Source organism: Mytilus trossulus, chromosome 8, assembly GCF_036588685.1.
Source record: "Mytilus trossulus isolate FHL-02 chromosome 8, PNRI_Mtr1.1.1.hap1, whole genome shotgun sequence".
In the NCBI taxonomy this organism is placed as follows: domain Eukaryota; kingdom Metazoa; phylum Mollusca; class Bivalvia; order Mytilida; family Mytilidae; genus Mytilus; species Mytilus trossulus.
The window spans coordinates 8,291,708-8,310,486 of NC_086380.1; the positions used below are offsets into that span (position 1 = coordinate 8,291,708).

The 18,779-nt window shown below is 32.4% G+C and overlaps 2 protein-coding genes across 6 annotated transcripts in view; one reads left to right on the top strand and one right to left on the bottom strand.

The window, feature by feature from the left end:
• The first annotated feature begins 4,542 nt into the window (after positions 1 to 4,542).
• LOC134728229 (switch-associated protein 70-like) overlaps positions 4,543 to 18,779 on the top strand; it is a 35,931-nt gene continuing 21,694 nt past the window's right edge. Inside the window, exons 1-2 of the mRNA XM_063592765.1 lie at positions 4,543 to 4,642; positions 18,558 to 18,750. Coding sequence (XP_063448835.1) covers positions 4,623 to 4,642; positions 18,558 to 18,750 — 213 coding nt within the window. The 5' untranslated portion in view covers positions 4,543 to 4,622. The remainder of the gene's footprint in view (positions 4,643 to 18,557; positions 18,751 to 18,779) is intronic.
• Positions 7,958 to 18,779, bottom strand: part of LOC134728227 (electron transfer flavoprotein beta subunit lysine methyltransferase-like) — a 50,399-nt gene continuing 39,577 nt past the window's right edge. The window contains exons 1-4 of one of the 5 annotated variants that reach the window (XM_063592763.1): positions 16,911 to 16,985; positions 12,863 to 13,115; positions 9,203 to 9,333; positions 7,958 to 8,880 (exon numbers count right to left, since the gene is read on the bottom strand). In XM_063592763.1, coding sequence (XP_063448833.1) covers positions 8,543 to 8,880; positions 9,203 to 9,333; positions 12,863 to 13,098 — 705 coding nt within the window. In that variant the 5' untranslated portion in view covers positions 13,099 to 13,115; positions 16,911 to 16,985 and the 3' untranslated portion in view covers positions 7,958 to 8,542. Of the gene's footprint in view, positions 8,881 to 9,202; positions 9,334 to 12,862; positions 13,116 to 13,280; positions 13,325 to 14,515; positions 14,615 to 15,853; positions 16,042 to 16,910; positions 16,986 to 18,779 lie in introns of those variants that run through there. The other 4 variants (XM_063592760.1, XM_063592762.1, XM_063592764.1 and 1 more) reach the window with 4 other exon arrangements.

The following is an 18,779-nucleotide window of genomic DNA, read 5'->3' on the forward strand; positions in this document are numbered from 1 at the left end:
TTTATAATTTCGAAATTAAAATCGTCTCGTTTGTCATAGATTCTGGTACTGAGATGACTGTGTAAGTCAAATTCGAGATATAAGTCTAAAAATGAGGCGGAGGAAGCCGTGTCTGTTGTTTCTTTAATCTCGAGTTCTGGGGGATATATTAATGGAACCCAATCAGAAAAGTTCGGATTGTTTAAGGAAAGAACATCATCAATATATCTGAAAGTGAAATTAAATAATCTGGCTTCTTTGATCCTCTTGTTTTTGACAAGTGTCTGGAGGAACTCCGATTCATATGAAAATAAGAAGAGGTCGGCAAGAAGAGGCGCACAGTTTGTTCCCATAGGAATGCCGACAACTTGTTGGAAAAGTCTACCTCCAAACTCAACAAATATGTTGTCGATAAGAAACTCCAGCATACTGACTACTTGTTCTTCTGTGTAGCATGATTTACCTTTTTGTTTGTCACTATTAACGAAATATGCTTTATGAAATCCCAAAGTAATAAATCTATAGCGTATGCTACCATTTTTATGTTGAAAGGCATTGTGGATAATTTCTTTTAGGCGATTTTTCAATTTTACATGGGGAATGGTGGTATACAGGGTTGAAAAATCAAAAGTTTTGATGGAACTTATTTCAGAAAGAGACCGAGATTTGAAATTGTCTAGAAGTTCTTTAGAATTTTTAAGAATCCACATATGGTTAATACCACTACGCGAGTAAACAGTTTCACAGTATTTCTGAAGACCCTCTTTCACTGCGGACAGAATTTTAGTCAATATAATAGACAATTCTTTAGTGGAACATGAAGATGAGCCAGCAATATACCGTTGTTTGTACGGAATTTTATGAAGCTTTGGTATCCAATACAAACAAGGTAAGTCCTCCGATTTGGTGTTCAATGTTATGTTTATTGAAGCCATGAAGGACTTATGATTTGCTAAAATCTCATCCTTGTCAAATGATATGTCTTTGTATGTGGGATTACCTGAGTGCTCCGTTATACCCAATTCTTTTACAAGACATTCGTAGTAATACGATTTACATACAAAGACAATATTATTTGAAGCTTTGTCCGCAGGAACAACAACATACTTATCATGAAGAGTTGATAGACATTTCATGACCTCTTTGTCTCTGAAAACGGACTTTGGTCGATCGTTCACACAGTTTTTCAACTTGTGAATGCGACGTTTTATCAGAGACCTGATAGTTTTAACCCATTCTGACAAAGTGTCCAGTTCAACTTCTTCTCGCTTAGCCCATAATATATTGGAACATGCATACACGAGCAAATATATGTTTACAATGTTACTTACTAATTGTAAAGTATGAATTTTATGATATTTGAATATCAGCTAAGTAATGATGCCTTTAATCTACATATGATTAAATGATAAGCATTACCATCATTTGACATTTGTTATTAATGGTGAACGTAAACATCATTAGCAAATTTACAATATTGTCAAGAACATTCACCACAGAGGTTATTACCCTTAGGAGCCACATACTTTATTCTGAAAAGAGACTAAAAGCCATATGAGAAATATTTCTTTTCTTTCATCTTCTACATGTATAAAACTACGATGAGCGTGGTTTTTGACTACATTGACTACCTGTGAGGGTCTCAGTTGCACGGGCTGAATAAAGCTATAACGATGTATAATAAAGAAGTATGATTTAGGGTTATGGCTATTGTAATTGATCAATAGTCAAAAATATGACGAGATATTTAACTTTTGCCAACTTATGGAGTCTTCTACTAAACACAATTTGATAATAATATTACGTTAAATGAGCATGCATACTCATTAATGCTACAAAATAATAGCTATATTTTAGGGTTAGGATACAGGAATTTTTATAATGAATGTATTTAAAAACTCGCTTAGACATGTTTATCTAACCTATTAAAGCCGCAAAGTACGAGACCGATTTCATTGACCCGCAACTCCTCTGAAACTGTACAAAGTCAGATATATTTGATTTTGAAGTGTACCTGTAATGTTTTGTACTGCCTATATTTGTCTATAAAACTATATTTTTCTCCTCATAAAACGCTAATTTTTTTTTGGAATATCCAAATTCTGTGATCATTATTGATCAGTGTGTTATATGCTCAGTCATCGGGACAGTTCGTGTTGTTCACATATTTACACATGTACAGATTGCTTATTTATAACGTATTTTAATGGAGTATTTTTATTGCTTATAATATTCTGCAACTTGACGATGTCAACAGATTTGGAGAAGCGTCAACGGTTACTGAGATACAAGAGGGGTTGATTCCTGATACTAGTAAAGTGTTTTAGATTTTATTTTTCATCCGATTTAGATACGATTTTTTTCATTGTGTAATCGATTTGAATGCTTTCAGCAATGTGAACGGATTGTGCGTAGCTCATGCGGTTATTGAGTTAAAAGGGATTTAAAAAAAGCTACTGAAATTGCACTTTGCCACACTTTTCTGATATGTTTTTTTTTACATTTCTGTCCAGCCGAGATGAATGGTGTCTTGCATTATGTTTCTCATTTTCAGCCCTTTACAGAAATAGAATTAAAGGCATTAACCGTGTCCAAATCACAACTGTACCTTATTAAAAAAAGAAAGAAAAAAAAAAGAATCAACACTCTTTGGTTTGTGTTTATTTATATTCTTCCAATTGTACTGCATTTTTGCGGGCATCTTCTAGTATATCTAAAAAATAAAAAAAGACATCTTCTTGCTCGTGTGATAACATCATGAGGTGATGAGGAAAATGTCAACAACATGTGATCACATCCTAATGTGATGAGTAAAATGTCAAAATGATGTGATCCCATCCTGGAGTGATGATTAAAATGTTTACATCAGAGGTAATGAGTCAAATGTCAACCTCACGTGATCACATTCTGAGATGACGAGTTAAATGTTTACATCATGCGATCAAATCCTTTGGTGTAGAGTAAAAAATGTTCATTATGTGACAAGTTTTCTTACTCCGCTATCAATGTAGAACTTAAAGGAGACATGCTATGATTGTCAATAAGATTGAGAGTTGTCTCATTGGCACTCATACCACATCTTTCTATATCTACATATCTACCAGAGTTCAAATGACTTTTATATAATCAATTAGAGGCCACCGTACGGTCTTCGTCAATGAGAAAATCTACACCGTACAATTGATAAATCTTGCGAACTGATTTATAATAACATAATAACTGAAAAACAAAAATGACATGAACCTACAAAAGTCGCTGAATTACAGGATTTGACTTTGGACAGGCACATTAAGAATTTTGCAAATTTGAAAATATGTGTGAGCACTGAAGCCTCTCATTACATGGTAAAGTGATGAAGGACAATGTTGTTTGGCGACGTTTTAATTTTTCAAAAACAAAATAAATGCAAGTACCAACTAGATCTACTTACTTTTAAGCCATACGTATCTTTAAAAAGCAAGTCGATATTATTTGGCAAACATTGATTGCCAGTTCATCATTTGGAGACATTTGAGTCATTCGTTTGATGTGTTTGAGCTTTTGATTTTGCCATTTGATTAGGGTCTATCCGTTTTGAATTTTTATCGGAGTTCAGTTTTTTTGTGATTTTACCTTAAATTGATTTGTGCTTTATAAAATAACTGCACGTACTGTATATCTTAAATATCTATGCGTTTTTCATTTGTCATAACCTTTAGTTAGAGTTTATTGGCAGTTAAAGTCATAGATGAACATTTGATAACTTAAGTAAATGCTACACAAAGAATTACTAATAAGTTGGATTGTTTCTAAATTTCAAAAGGTTATGTTTCTGTATCTTCTGTAATTAGAAATTGCATGCATCGTCTTGTGTTGGCCCAACTAACTTTTATAATATTTACTTTGAATAAATCACTGTTAAGAAATTTACATCCTATATCTCAATTGCGTGAAGATATTTCTAATTTCCTACGCCATTAGAGAAAAAATGTTTTAAAAAAAAGTTTTTAAATCCAAATCTCGACTTTATCAACAATCCAGATCTAGCTTGGTCTGATTTATCGTCGATTATAAGCATAGTGAAATCGAAGAATGGTGAAATTCTAACCAGATTTTCATAATAGTTATGTTAATGGTATATCCGTTAGGTTGTCATGATATTTTTTCATGTTGAAATGCCTCTTGGTATTCTTTACCATTTGAAAATTATGTTGTTTTTAAAGTGACTTATATATTCATTAGTATGATTTAGATTATCCAAGTGTCATTAACATGATTAATGGAGCCCCAAATACGCTTGGTGATATCAAGAAATATCTGATTTCATTCAAAATAAGTTGTCCAAGTATTCCAAAGATTATGTATATAATTTCGTCATGCAGCGTTATGAGCCGGGCCTTCTTAGAGCCTCTTCTTTTGATTGTCAACAAATGAGTTTTTGTGGAATGTCTATTACATAATATTGTATTTACTTCACTGACAAATCGTTTCAAGATAAAGTAACCACCTGTTTCAATTGGAAGCTTGTTATCTTAATAATCTTTACCATGTTTATCAACAAAGAAGAGGATAATTTGTATTTTAATTTCCTTGTGTTAAATCTTCAATAAAGCCTTTCAATGCTTTGTATCCTCACAGAATTGTTTTGATAATAATGTTGAAAGATGTCTGCCCCAAAGAATTTGTAAGTTTTATCTAATTTTTAAAAAACCTTATCAAAGATAACATTATCGGTAATTGTTTACGTATTCAAAAAATGCAGTAAATATTTATTATAGAATTTTAAAGCTGTCATTGACAATCGGTCGTCAACTGAACAGAAAACAAGAGAGGTTATATACAATAGAAAAGCATTATGTATGTAACTCATTTTCAATACAGCTACCAACATATTTAGTAAAAACGAATCAATCTGATTGGTGTACCGACCCTGTATGCATTCCCTCTACTGCTCAATGTTGATTGCATTTTTTTATTCAAATTTTTACCAACTCTCTCGAAATTTTCTATTTTTTCACAAAGTTTTGTTTCCTTTCTATGTTGAAGATTTCTGAACACATTTTTCTACAACGGATGAAACAAATTCTTCACTCGACTGTATATTTCTGCGTCTTATAGTTTTAGTTTTTCCTCTCTTCTAATACAAGTATGTTTCATGAACAGCTAGATTAATACTGAATTTAGTCAGAAAACAATACAAGACTTACTTTTTCCAATCTCAAACCAAGTTTCTTTTTGTAAATGGATATTACTAGTATTTCAAATATATAGAAAAACAAAACAATTTTACTTCTTTTCCCTCTTGAACTGAAATTGTGATTTTGTCAGTTCCTATATTCCTCAAATTCTTTAGCTATCTGAAAACGTTTTTTTTTACTGTTTGAGCATATAGTAGCCTTGGGTTAAAGTCTTGTTAAAATAACACGATCTGACTTATCATTATTTTGCAATCGTTTGCCCATTGTAGATCATTATAATATATGCGTCATCTATGTTTTAATATCTTATTTTTTGCTTCACTTTAGTGTCATCGTAGTCATATTCATGACTTGTATCGTTTGCCATTTCTTTACAATACCCCACTCGGTCGCAATTAATGAGTAGAGAATACATTAAGTGTTTGAGTCAATTGTGTTGTATGTCTGTGATAAATGTAAACTGAGTTTTGACTGCTGGGCCTTAATCATTGATACGTTGTTTACCAATGAAGTTAAGTTAAACTAGAAATACACCCAGCTTTAAACCATCATTGTCTTCGGAAAAATGTTTGTACCAAGTCAGAAATATGACAGTTGATTTACTTTCGTGTCGTTGGTTAGCATTGTGCATAGCGTTTTAGTTTCGGCAAGAGCTATGAACTTTGCCCTTTCTGAGTTTATCTTGGTGTTCACTGTTGTTAATAATTTGTTTTTATGTATTAATTGAAACCATTTTCGTCACCGATGTTATATCTCTTACATCATAAATCGATTAAAAAGCCAGCTGCTATTTTATTTAAGCAAATTTGAGTTGTCATTGTCTTTTTCAGAGGCATTACAGTCATTGTATCGGTTACATTTTAGTGTTGTGTTTCTGTCGTGTCGTACTTTTCCTCTTTAAAGGTGTATGACCACCAATTAAAAATCCTTATCTGTTCAACCAAATTTTGCAATTTTCACAGCTTTCTAAATATTTTACCTCAAGTTTAACTTCATAGAAACCAGGTATATCCTGAATTGTACATGTATCAGCTTTCTATATGCCAATTTTCACCATATCATTAAAGCCTTCTAACAAAATAACTGACATTCGATCAGAGGTACTCCAAAAATAATCCCTGGTTTTCTGGAAATCTTAAATGAGTATACTAAGGAGCGCATTAATCCTCATTTTTTTGTTTAACTCCTAGACAAGTAAATATTGGCTCAAAATGGTCTAGATGTATTTCTCTTTCACCAAAAGTTTTATTTCTGCAAATGTGTTGGTAAGTTTAAGTAAACAAGGACATCAAAAACACTATTTTGTGTCAGAGTAGGGATACTTTTACATACGTTCTAAATTGGAGGGAGTAATTGGTGGTCTGACACCTATATTTGATTTTGTTTCCCTCAGTTTTAGTTTATAACCCGGATTTGTTTTTTTGTTTTTTCAATCGATTTTTGAATTTTGAACAGCGGTATACTACTGTTGCGTTTATTTATGCTTATTGGAATAGGCCATTGCGATAAGACGTGGCACGGTACATGTCTATCCCAAATTCATGTATTTGGTTTTGATGTCATATTTGTTATTCTCGTGGGATTTTGTCTGATGCTTAGTCCGTTTCTGTGTGTGTTACATTTAAGTGTTGTGTCGTTGTTCTCTTATATTTAATGCGTTTCCCTCTGTTTTAGTTTGTTACTCCGATTTTGTTTTTTGTCCATGGATTTATGACTTTTGAACAGCGGTATACTACTGTTGCCTTTGTCCATCGTTATTGTCCATTATTAAAATTTATTTGTTATCATTAATCAAAAGTTTACTTTAATTAAAAGTTTATTAGCGATTCAGGTTATCGATAAAAATTTGCTAATGCATCACATTATGTCATATTATTGTATTTAATGGCTATCAAAGGGGCACTAGCTGTCAAATACATGGTCACCGATTTGACTCAAATTCTCATATTTGATTTATAACAATGTAAAACATTTATCCAAACTATCAAAAGTCTAAAATAAACAGTTTACAGAGCATGTGGTAGATGATATATAGGTTCCTTTCGTGTGTATTTTAGTCCAGACGCCATCTAATTAACTATATTAATTTGACCGCACATAACCATATAAGCGATGTAAACATAAATAAAGATATGAATAGATTAAACCAACACGTGCGATTGGATTTTTATAGGCCGTTTAGTTTTATTTTATAGATTAAAATAGATGTTTCTCATTGTTTTTAACCGTATAAGAATGATTTTAAGTGCACCGAATTAGTAATCAAATGATTTACCGTAGTTTCACTTTCATTGTTGACATTCTTTTTCTTTAAATAACCAGTACCTGTATAATGCATGCGTTGTCAATGTGTAGCTAGAGGTTAACTTGAAGTTCACATAAATACAGATTTAAAGAGGTCGATTCATTCCCTTGCAAGTGAATTACTAATTATCAATGTTTCTTAGCGTAATTTGACAAAATTGAACCTTTTTGGCTGCAAAAAGCGAATTGTTATTTCACTATTTCACTTTCATTATTGATTGAACAGAAAAAAATCAAACTTTAGATTTTTCATATATCTCGTAGTTAGTGCCCCTTTAATTGCAAACAAGAAATAAGTACGATACGAATAAAAGAAGTCTTTGCGATAGTCTAGAGGTTTCCTAGTAAATGTGCAATGATAATCGGTAACTCTAAATGAACGCTACTCTCCTACGGAGTTGATCTAGTCGAGACGAATGGATATAAAGTGGTGGTTATGCTATGCTCATAACCCGAATCTTAAAAAAGGCTAGGTGAAAAATAAGTTGAATCATACATGTACTAGAATGTGAGAATTTATTTGTATTTATGTATGTATTTATGTATATAAATATTATATGTCATGATACGATAAGTAGAAAATAATATGCAATAAAAAGATAAAAAAGGTAACTGATCTATAAAATGTTATTCTACTTTAAATGTCATACATTTTTATATTTATTAATCCCGTTAAGCAAAACTTTATTTTCCGCTGATTCTCCTTAAAAATAAAAGATGTACGAATTTAAAAAACTAGCTTAAAATGAGTTCACATGGAACCTCTGCATTACATGAACAAGGATGAACTCCGGGTAAACTTATAAACAGTGGTGACATTGCGTTGCTTAACTATGAACGAAATGTGGTAAGGAGGACGTTAACGAGATTGGTGAATTATTGTTGTCTTTTGAATTTCTTTTCGGTGGTAGAGTTGATACCTTTCCGATTATGTAACGATAATCTATAGATCTTTTTTGTGTTACCTATCACGATTTGGTATAATAGTGTTTCTGGCAATATATACAAAATATTCTCGTGATAATCTGATATAAATTGTCATTGCTACTCCAACATCACATGATCATAAGGTATTTCAGACATCAGGGTTTATATTTCCAGACATAGCCAGAGGTCATACCATTATTTCCCTTCAGACATTCTTCAGGTAGTTCACACTTGAACACCATTTCTAATTTTGAACTGAGTGGATGGTTGATCAGAGGAAGTCTGCCTGGATCCCCTACATATACAGATATGTTATTGTTTGATAATTTCGGAATCCAGTTACTAACTATGTCTACAAAATGGCGGTCATAAAACATATCCCCTAGCAGTACAATGTTCCAGTTCAAATCGATAGAACCAATCAGGTTTTCTGACGATACCGATACTTCTGTTTGATTGGCTGTTGCATTCAAGTTAATGGCACCAATGGCAACTGAAAATAACAATTAAAAAAATATAAAGAAATAATTCGATATAACAACTATTTCATTTATAATGACAAGTACTTTAACTATGAATGGTGACGACTCTATTTATTAGAATGATTAGACCTGCACACAATTTTGCATTTTGATTGGTAAGACCAATAATTACATGAAAAACAAAAACAAAACTTGTATCTAAAAAAAAGAAATTTAATCCGAACACACTAAAAAAAGAATTACTAGTAAACAATGTTAACTTACACAGGCAGATTCAATATTTTATTAGAATCTCTGCACTGCACAATTCACTCATAAAAGATTAAAACTTACCTTTATCTATGTCATTAGCAACAACACTGCTAGCACCTATCATTTTACATGCAATGGCAGAGGCTCCACACCCACTTCCAATGTCAACTATGTTCTTGTTGGCAAAAATATATGGATTGTCCAATATGAACCTGAAATAACAAATAAAAATATACTGATTGTCCAATATGAACCTGAAATATCAAATAAAAATATATTGATTGTCCAATATGAACCTGAAATATCAAATAAAAATATATGGATTGTCCAATATGAACCTGAAATATCAAATAAAAAAAAGTGTCAAACATTCTATGAATCCAAATAAAATAGGCCGTATATCGGGAAGCTACAGATTTGTTTCTTTCAAGAACAATAAACCCCAACCTCTTACTAGTATTTAGTATGTCTAATACATACATTTCAATAAATAAATATTGACCATATGATAGAGTACGCTAGAGGACCACCATCCACAAAGTTCATACTAAAGAGAATACTTAGTTCATTTACCTTTTTGTGCTTTGTTTGTTACATATGTTAATGATTATGATCAAAACACAATGTTGATTTCTGTACCCCGAGCTTTGACATGTTTACCTATTATGATTATGTCTGTTTGTTTTGTTCATTCATCGTTGTCAATATAAAAAATGGAATATAATCCGACAATTATACAAGTGAGAGGTTTAGCTAGCAATAAAACGAGGTTTAATCAAACATTTTCTACATAAGAAAATGTCTGAATCAACTCAGGAATATGACAGTTGTTATCCATTCGTTTGATGCGTTTGGGCTATTGATATTGCAATCTGGTGGAGATTTATTTCCCCGAGGGTATCACCAGCCCAGTAGTCAGCACTTTTTGTGTTATTTATAAATTAACTGTTTACAAAATTTAGAATTTTTGAAATACTAAGGCTTTTCTACCTCAGAGTGAGGCATTGATTACCTTAGCTGTATTTGGCAAAACTTTTAGGAATTTTGGTCCTCAATGCTCTTCAACTTCTTGCTTTATTTGGCCTTTTTAACTCTTTTGGATTCGAGCGTCACTGATGAGTCTTTAGTAGACGAAACGCGCGTCTGGCGTATATACAAAATTTAGTCCTTGTATCTATGATGAGTTTATTGATTACGAACTTCACGTTTGGAATTTTCCTCACAGTTCGGTATTTTTGTTATTTTACTCTTCTGATCGGTACAGATGGAGATTACGCTGTGATTTGTCAAACGACCAGCATGCTCTTCTAATATGAACATCCTGCTATAAGTATCTTGCAATGTAACAACGTTCGTGCTCTTCTAAAGAAGGTCGAATTAAGGAATAGCGTCCATATGATAGTGAAAAGTATTAAAGTTCTATGTTCAGGAAATATAATTTCGAGAGGGGGGAAAACAAATGGAGTAAAAACATTCACATTGCTGCTTAGTAGAAAATCATAATCTGTAATTTTACAATGTTGGGATTGATTTGAACAAATTATTTCTAAGCATTTTGAGAGGGACCGCCGAATCGACAGACAAATAAATTCTTGAATATCGCTGAACTTCGTTTGTGGGGTGAAGCAATTCTCTTCCAACAACCTTCCAGTTCAGTTTCAATTTATATATAAATGCAATAGTAGTATACCGGTGTTCAAAAGTCATGAATCGATTGAGATAAAACAAATACGGGTCACAAACCAGCACCTAGGAAAACACAAGTATTTAAGAGAAAAATTAGGGAACAACAAGAACACCGAAATGAAACAAAAACAAACGCCAGCACACATAGAAACGATATATATGTTTATCGGTCGTCCCACTGTCTATATCACTCTGTTCAGCTCTTAATATTATTCCGTATTATGTCTTTGTGACGTCAAATACGTTGACCCGGCCTTAATAACTTTGACCCGGACATATCAGCGACGTCATAATGTTTGAACCGACGTTAATAACTTTGACCCGAACTTATCAAGTCATCTTTTGTGTGCTGGTGAAACAAAGAAAACACTTCTTAAACACGCAAATATAGCCCGATAAATTGATTATCAGATTATCTGCATATTGATATTGTAAAATATCAGCTGCTTGACATAATATGAAGGCTTTTGATCTCGTTCGCTACGCTCACTCGACAAAAAGCTTCATATTATGTCTCGCAGCTGATATTTTACGATATCAACATGCAGATAACCTGATAATCGGTACTTCCCTGGCAAAACCAAGACCGCACATAAAGGTACAAGATTTATAATTTATAATTTTGTACAAAGGGTCATGTTCAACAACATTCCTACAAAATTTAGTAGAGAATACGAGAGACAACAGGAAGAGCGTCGATACCAAAAAGACAAAAATAGAACAGACAAGGACGTCTGGGGTCATCTTTGTAAGTGGCATTTTTAACCTAAGTTAAAGATGTAATTCATAAACTGAAACTTGAAAGTTGCAACTTATTTGAGAGGGTCTGGACGGGGGTCATTTATTTCTGTGTTCTTATTTTTTTTAACCGTTTTTTTCCCTTTCTATTCTATATATAACTTTTGAGCCATTTTCTCCATTCTTTATATTTTACCTCGACCATTTTATCAATTCTTTTTGCTTTTTTCTAATACGAATTAAAAGTTAACGTCGTTCGGACAGTAAAGCGAATTTGACGCGCATTGCAATTCGAATTAGAATTTACGTTCGGACGTAAAACGTTTCGAGTGAGAATTAAATTAGTTTGAATTAGATAATGCAAATCGAATTCGAAATACATGTGAACGCATGATTATAATATGAAGGTGTGATTTATTGCTGCGTAAAAGCTTGTAGTTTATGAACGGTCTATTTTCAATTAATTCATCATAAACATAAAAATAAGAAGATGTGGTTTGTTTTTTCTTTAATTTAAACATGTTTTATTCGTTCAACGCAGAAAGGATGAGACGCACGTTATACTTACGTATGACGATTTCTCCACAATGCAATATACATAGCAATACGACTTATATGTGCGCATTTATTTTATAAAATAGGCAACATAAATAGGCTAAAAGCAAAACCCATATTGCACAGTAAGCTATTAAAATTGACAAATGTAAATCAATTAAAACGACAATCAACAGCCTAGTTTATGTACTAAGCAATAAATGAAAACAAACATGATAAACAACAACAAACTACAACCACTGAAATACAGACTCCTGATTAATTGGGTCATGCACATGTAGAATGTGGCGGCGTTAAACATGTTTGCTGGTGGCAAACCAATCTACTCACCCGGGACAACTATGTAACAGAGCAACATAAGAACAAACTATGATAAACTGTTGACACAGAAATATGTCTAGCATATCGGTATAAAATTCAGAAAAAGGCAATCTGATGGACAGCAACATTGGAAATCTATTCAAGGCCGCTGGACCATAAACTAGTGGCCACAGTCTCGAAATGGTTAACAAAGTCAGGTGAACAGACAGTCATATATACCTTTAAAGAAAATATCGTTGTCTATATACGGTCAGCAGTTCCTATATAAATACTATGTCACAAATCTAGATTCTACTTACCAAGAAAGGTTACACTAGGCCACCGAACGCTGATTTTTTTTCAGTCTAGGTTTTTGTTTTTCTCATTGTTGATGGCCTATATTAATATACTGCTCTCTTGCTGTATCTGGATGTGAGTACATATTCATTAAAGTAAACTTACCTGGTTAATGCTTGTCCCCCGGGCCAATAAAATGCCCAGTAAGGGTCAGGAAATGGCACATCATCTCCTTTGCTATTCCACAGCTTACATCGTGGTGTTATAAGATGGAGGGCTATTTCTGGTGTTAGGTGATCCCTGGATAACTCTGTATGACTGGGTATTAGATCAGTGATGCTACGACTTGTATGACAAGCTCTTTGTAACAGCTGATATCTTACAACAGGCAATAATCTCATTTGTTCCTTTGTTGTTTCTGAAACAAAATAAAGACATGTTAGAATTTTAGAACTTTCTTTTTGTTTTGTGAATTCTCCAGTTCCCGTAATACGACACGTATCAGTTTATCATTATTTTCTTCTTCATACAAATATCCAAACACATAAATATAATGCAACTGTTTGCGATTTTTAAGACAAACATGAACTTTTTCCATTTTATTTGCTGACTTTGCTTGGTCAAAATCGCAAATAATGATGAAATATCGTGGAATTTAAATATCAGGGAGTTTAAATATGATTGTACTATCCATATAATAAAAGGGTTATCTTTATATACATTATGCAAACATTACATGTATTTGTTTAATTTGTACTGATGGTCAGTCATACCACAAAATGTAAAAAAAATATTTTTGAATTTAAGATAATAAACATAGCTCTTCTTTTAAATCCTGTTGTTTATGCTCAAATATACTCTTCATTTGTTTAACACATGTAAATTAAAAGTTCATGCAGGAATAAGTCACAAACGTAGTTTGAACGTAAAATTGAAGGACTGTGATACTATGAATCGCTTCAAGGGTTTCGAACCATGGAAATGGCCTTAATTTGAAATTTATTCGGGAAAATTAACCCTGCTTCTTTGAGTCAATATTATGAAAAAGAAAAGCAGAACAACATCTGTCAAACATCTGAGATATTATATTATTTGTTATATTGTCCATATACAAATCGCTGGCAGTGTATAGAAATGCAGTAATTATTAAAGTCTTTGAGATATTAAATGTTTCCTCAAAATTATGAGGAAATTAGATGGGAATTTATAAGACGACAAACACAATATTTATACAAAACATTATAAAACAGGGACATAAAATATACAAACAGCATATGTATACAAACTCAACTTGTATTTTAAATGATACATCTATATGTACACAATTGATAAATTTTAAAACATTTGTTTGACAAGTTTAAACCGACAGGTAATACACATTCATCGTATCAATAAGCCAATACACATTCAGGAAGTAGACGGTAACCCCCTTTTAGAGACATCAACAGGAAATTACTGTATTATTTTACTAAGTGTTATTTTACATGTCAGTATTAAGACGTAATAGAAAGGTAAGGATATTTTTGTATTATGAAATTTTTTAAATACACTTTTAAATTCTTTCTGCGAGAGTTTGCTCATTCGGTATTATGTGTCACCTCTGAATATGATATGCATAAGTGACAAAGAAAAAAAAGAGGAGAAATTAAAGGTAGCACGTATGAAATATAGCGTTACAAATAAACAAACAGCCTTGATCTTCGTCAAAAACGAGGTTAACAAAACACGATGGCCGATGTTAAGTAAAACGATAATAAAGTGATAGTATTGAAAACATTTGTTTGGTTTTCATAAAATAAATAAGCATATGTTATTTACCATTGGAAATTCCAACTTGTTCCCAAATTGTCTTACTAATTCTGATATACGTATGTTAAAAACGAGACCAGCAATTGACATTTGACTACAGTGTGAAAGTACTAACATGTCTCTTATCATATAAGAAATGAACTTCGACTGTATACTTTACATGAAACAATAAAGGACAAAGTACACGTCAGAGAATGGACCACGACCCATGCAAGTCCTACAAAGGTCGTGTAATGAAATTTTCATTTGAGGATATAGTTTCCTCATACATGCCTTACACTAAGCTATATGATAGCATATAAATCAATTAATATCTGAAAAATGAACTTAAACTAAAAGCGTCTATGTAAATCAATGAACTGCATTCCAAGAGAGATTTTACATATATATTTCGCCTGCCCATAAATGTCACCAATGTGTGTTACCTGCACAAAAAAATGAATCGTAGATTAAGTTAATAACGCGTTAAAATGGTCGTAGTGGACTACTTTAAGTGAAATGTTAATATGTTTTAATTCGTCCTTGCAATACAGTCATTTGATTTGAATCGAACTGAACTACGAAGCAAACCGTAGCATGTCAGTGAAGCGTAAAATGAAGTTCAGTGTGATACTTTGGTCTTTGGATGCCATGCCGTATACATGGTTTAGTCACGGGGGCGGGTCTCGCCAATTTGAAAAGGGGGTTCCCAACCCAGGACAAAAAGGGGGGTCCAACTATATGTCCCCATTCAAATGCATTGATCGGTCACAAAAGGGGGGTCCAACTTCCGGACTCCCCCTCTGGACCCGTCCCATATGTATATCCTTATACAAGGCTATATGAGAACTGAACTCGGACGTAAAACATAATGTAGGCAATAAAATTTGAAACCACTCAACTACAAAATATAGATTATATGACTAACTTCTTATATAACACATGGCAAGCCTCTCGAATGTTATTTATGATATGGATCTTATGTGACTATAAAAATAAACGATATGGTATGTTTGCCAATGAGACAAATATACAACTGTAGGGCACAGTATATAGTCTTCAACAATGGACAAAACCCATACCTTAACCGGTTAGCTATAAAAGGTACCGACCATGGTATGCAAGTTTCTGAAAAATTGTTTTGGATGCAGACGTGGTGTCGACACAAGGAATACAACAAGTGTCACTGATATCTAAGATGAGAAGAATTAATGACAGATATATTTATAATTTGACATATAACACTACCAAAAAAGAAAACCCACCATGAATGCATTGTGTTCACAATTACCATGATTAAAAGATGTTTTAAAACGATGAAGACAGAGAGTACATATAAGATTCAGAATAACAATGCATTTCAATCACCTGATTTTTCCGATTTACGCATTGAGACAAATAATAATACTATAAACATCCGTTTCTTTCTTCCTTTCCAGTCTATCCTATATATAACTTAGAATCATGTTTTATTCACAATTGTTGCAATGGATTATAGTGAGGACATTATCATCCTAGCTATTTGTCTAACAAAGACTCACAATATTAAACAATATGTTTATAATAACTGTTAAGAATAAGAATAAGAATAAGAATTTTATTAGTTTGAAATCCAAACAATAGGATTGTTACTAAAATACACAACAAAAAAACAAACAAACAGGCATATTAAAATTACAAAACGATAGTCAATAAACAGTTACACTACAAACATGTAGCATTGAAAGAAAAACAAAAACATAGATCAATAGTATTAATTATAATACTATTTTTGACAGCATGCCTCCTCTTTAAAGTTATGTATTAAAATATTATGCTTATGTATAAAAAAATATGTTATAATATACATTACACAGTTCATATATTGACTGTTATGATGGGCAATACTATAACTTGGGATACTTGACAATCCCAGAGAGATAACGGAAGCTGAGGCGAGAGATATTCTAAGGATAGTTTTCCGTTTATAAGATGAACAGGAAACAAATAGGTTTATATCTTTGTTATTAATTTTTTAAACGAAGTTATATGAAACAGAAGGCACATAAATAAATAATATAACAAATATTGCTATTGTCTTTCACTAAAAAAAATGGGGGTCATCAATTGCAAATTGTATATACACAATAAGTGAGTGTGCTGAAATTAAAACAAAAGGTTGTGGGATAAAGAATTTGACACACATAATAGGAATAGTGTATGACAATTCAAGCGAACATCACGTGAAATATCGAGGTTTTCCATATGCAATTGAAAACAATATGATCTCATCGAACTCTGCATATATAATTCTGTGTAAGATACCGCATTATTATATCAGAAAACGATTTCCATAATTACGAATTGCCTTTTACATGTCGGCGATACACAAAACATAAAAATAACAACAGTCAAACACAGAAAAATAAAGAGGAAAGTAATATACCTGTATTTATACCATTGTATTCCTCTAATCATTTGAATAACTGCGTGTTTCAAAATAAGAATAGCATATTGTAATATTTTTTTTTATAATTAAGATCCGGGTATAAAGACTGTGTCTAATGTCGCGTTTTAAATACAAATATCATAGAAAATTTTCAGTGCAAAGTAGAAAATCGTTTGCCTCGTTCACAAGCTCATCGAATTCGAGTTACTAGTGAACGCAGCATACAGCATAACACAACACATACCAATCACAGACACAAACTGAATAACCCCTCTTTTTGTTATATTAAGATTTCCGAAAATTGTCTTTAATAAAACAATTCAAATTATACATATTAAGTTACGTAAATTTGTTTCAACATGCTGTCTCCTCTATTCCTTAGCAAAAAAGGATAGCAAGTAAAACCACTGTAATTGTCAGATTGTATAGAATATGGGAAAATAATTTAATATAAAAAAGAAGATGTGGTATGATTGCCAATGAGACAATTATCCACAAAAGACCAAAATGACACAGACATTAACAACTATAGGTCACCATACGGCATGTCACAGTGAAAAATCAACTAATATGTTCGTAAAATGTACACACACATTTAAACCGTATTTCAAATTTATGACATTTATGTAAATGTTAAGATAATTATTCATGTGTGGTAATTCCATGTCATCTTCAATTTTGTATATGTTTTTGCAATGATAAGGTAAGGTGTGATCACTATACATTTACATATACATATTTCCTAGAAATCTTAACTTTTAAATTTACGGATGTTTGGACGATTTTAGTTTTTTTAAAGTTGAAGGGGTACAAAGCACTAATTAACCGCCTTTCATTCTTTGTTGATAGACGAATACTTTCAGAGGTAACTGTACTTTCAAACAATCAATCCAAATTCGTAAGTAACCTTGAACTTTACAGTTCATCTGTGTGAAATACATAATTTTAGAGAAGACAGATTAACAGACAGAGAATGTTCGTGTTACAATATTGTCTCTGATTTTAAATGAAGTAGACATGCATTTTCCTGAGTTGGTTAACCGTTTTCTGTTCTTTCCTGGATTGGTTAACCGTTTTCTGTTCTTTTCTGGATTGGTTATCTGTTTTCTGTTCTTTCCTGGATTGGTTAACTGTTTTGGTGGACTTTCCTGAATTATTGGTTAACTGTTTAGTGTTTTCTTCCTAAATTGTTTCAGCTGTGTGATGTTCTTTCCTGGATTGGTTTATTGTTTGATGGTCTTTCCTCAATATTGGTCAACTGTTTGATGTTCTTTAAACTCAAATTGTCAGTTAATTTAAACACACGTTTTCTATCGCCTAGACCAATTATACGTCTAAATAAATTTTACTCTTAAGTTCCATATATTTCGGACACACTAAGATAACATAAATATCGTCTTCAATACACTGGCGGCACATTGTACATAAAGCTTCCGTTTGTGTATGTGCTATTGAGGGAAAGTACAGTAAGATTTTAAATCATCGATTTACAACAAAAATACTTTAATCTCTTCAGTTGTAAGTATTAAAATGATTCAATTTATCCGGTAGAAGATATTATTAAAATAGTCACTTCCGTCTTGTCAAGATGGCCACTCGGAGACCGTCTATTCTGTATATTGATAATGCATCTTTTCGTCATAGTTTCAGACATCGACGCAGAATGCCCGGATTTTCTATCAGAGACCCTCATCGACATGGAGGAGCAAAAGTGTCACGTGGACGATGGTCGAGTTCGATTGAACTTCTAAAGATTGAATCAATGAAAAGTATTTGGTACGCCTTCCAGACTTTGATTGATCCACAAAACGAAATGGTTCAAATTCACACATTAAAGGTAAGATTCAAATTCACTTATTGAAGGTA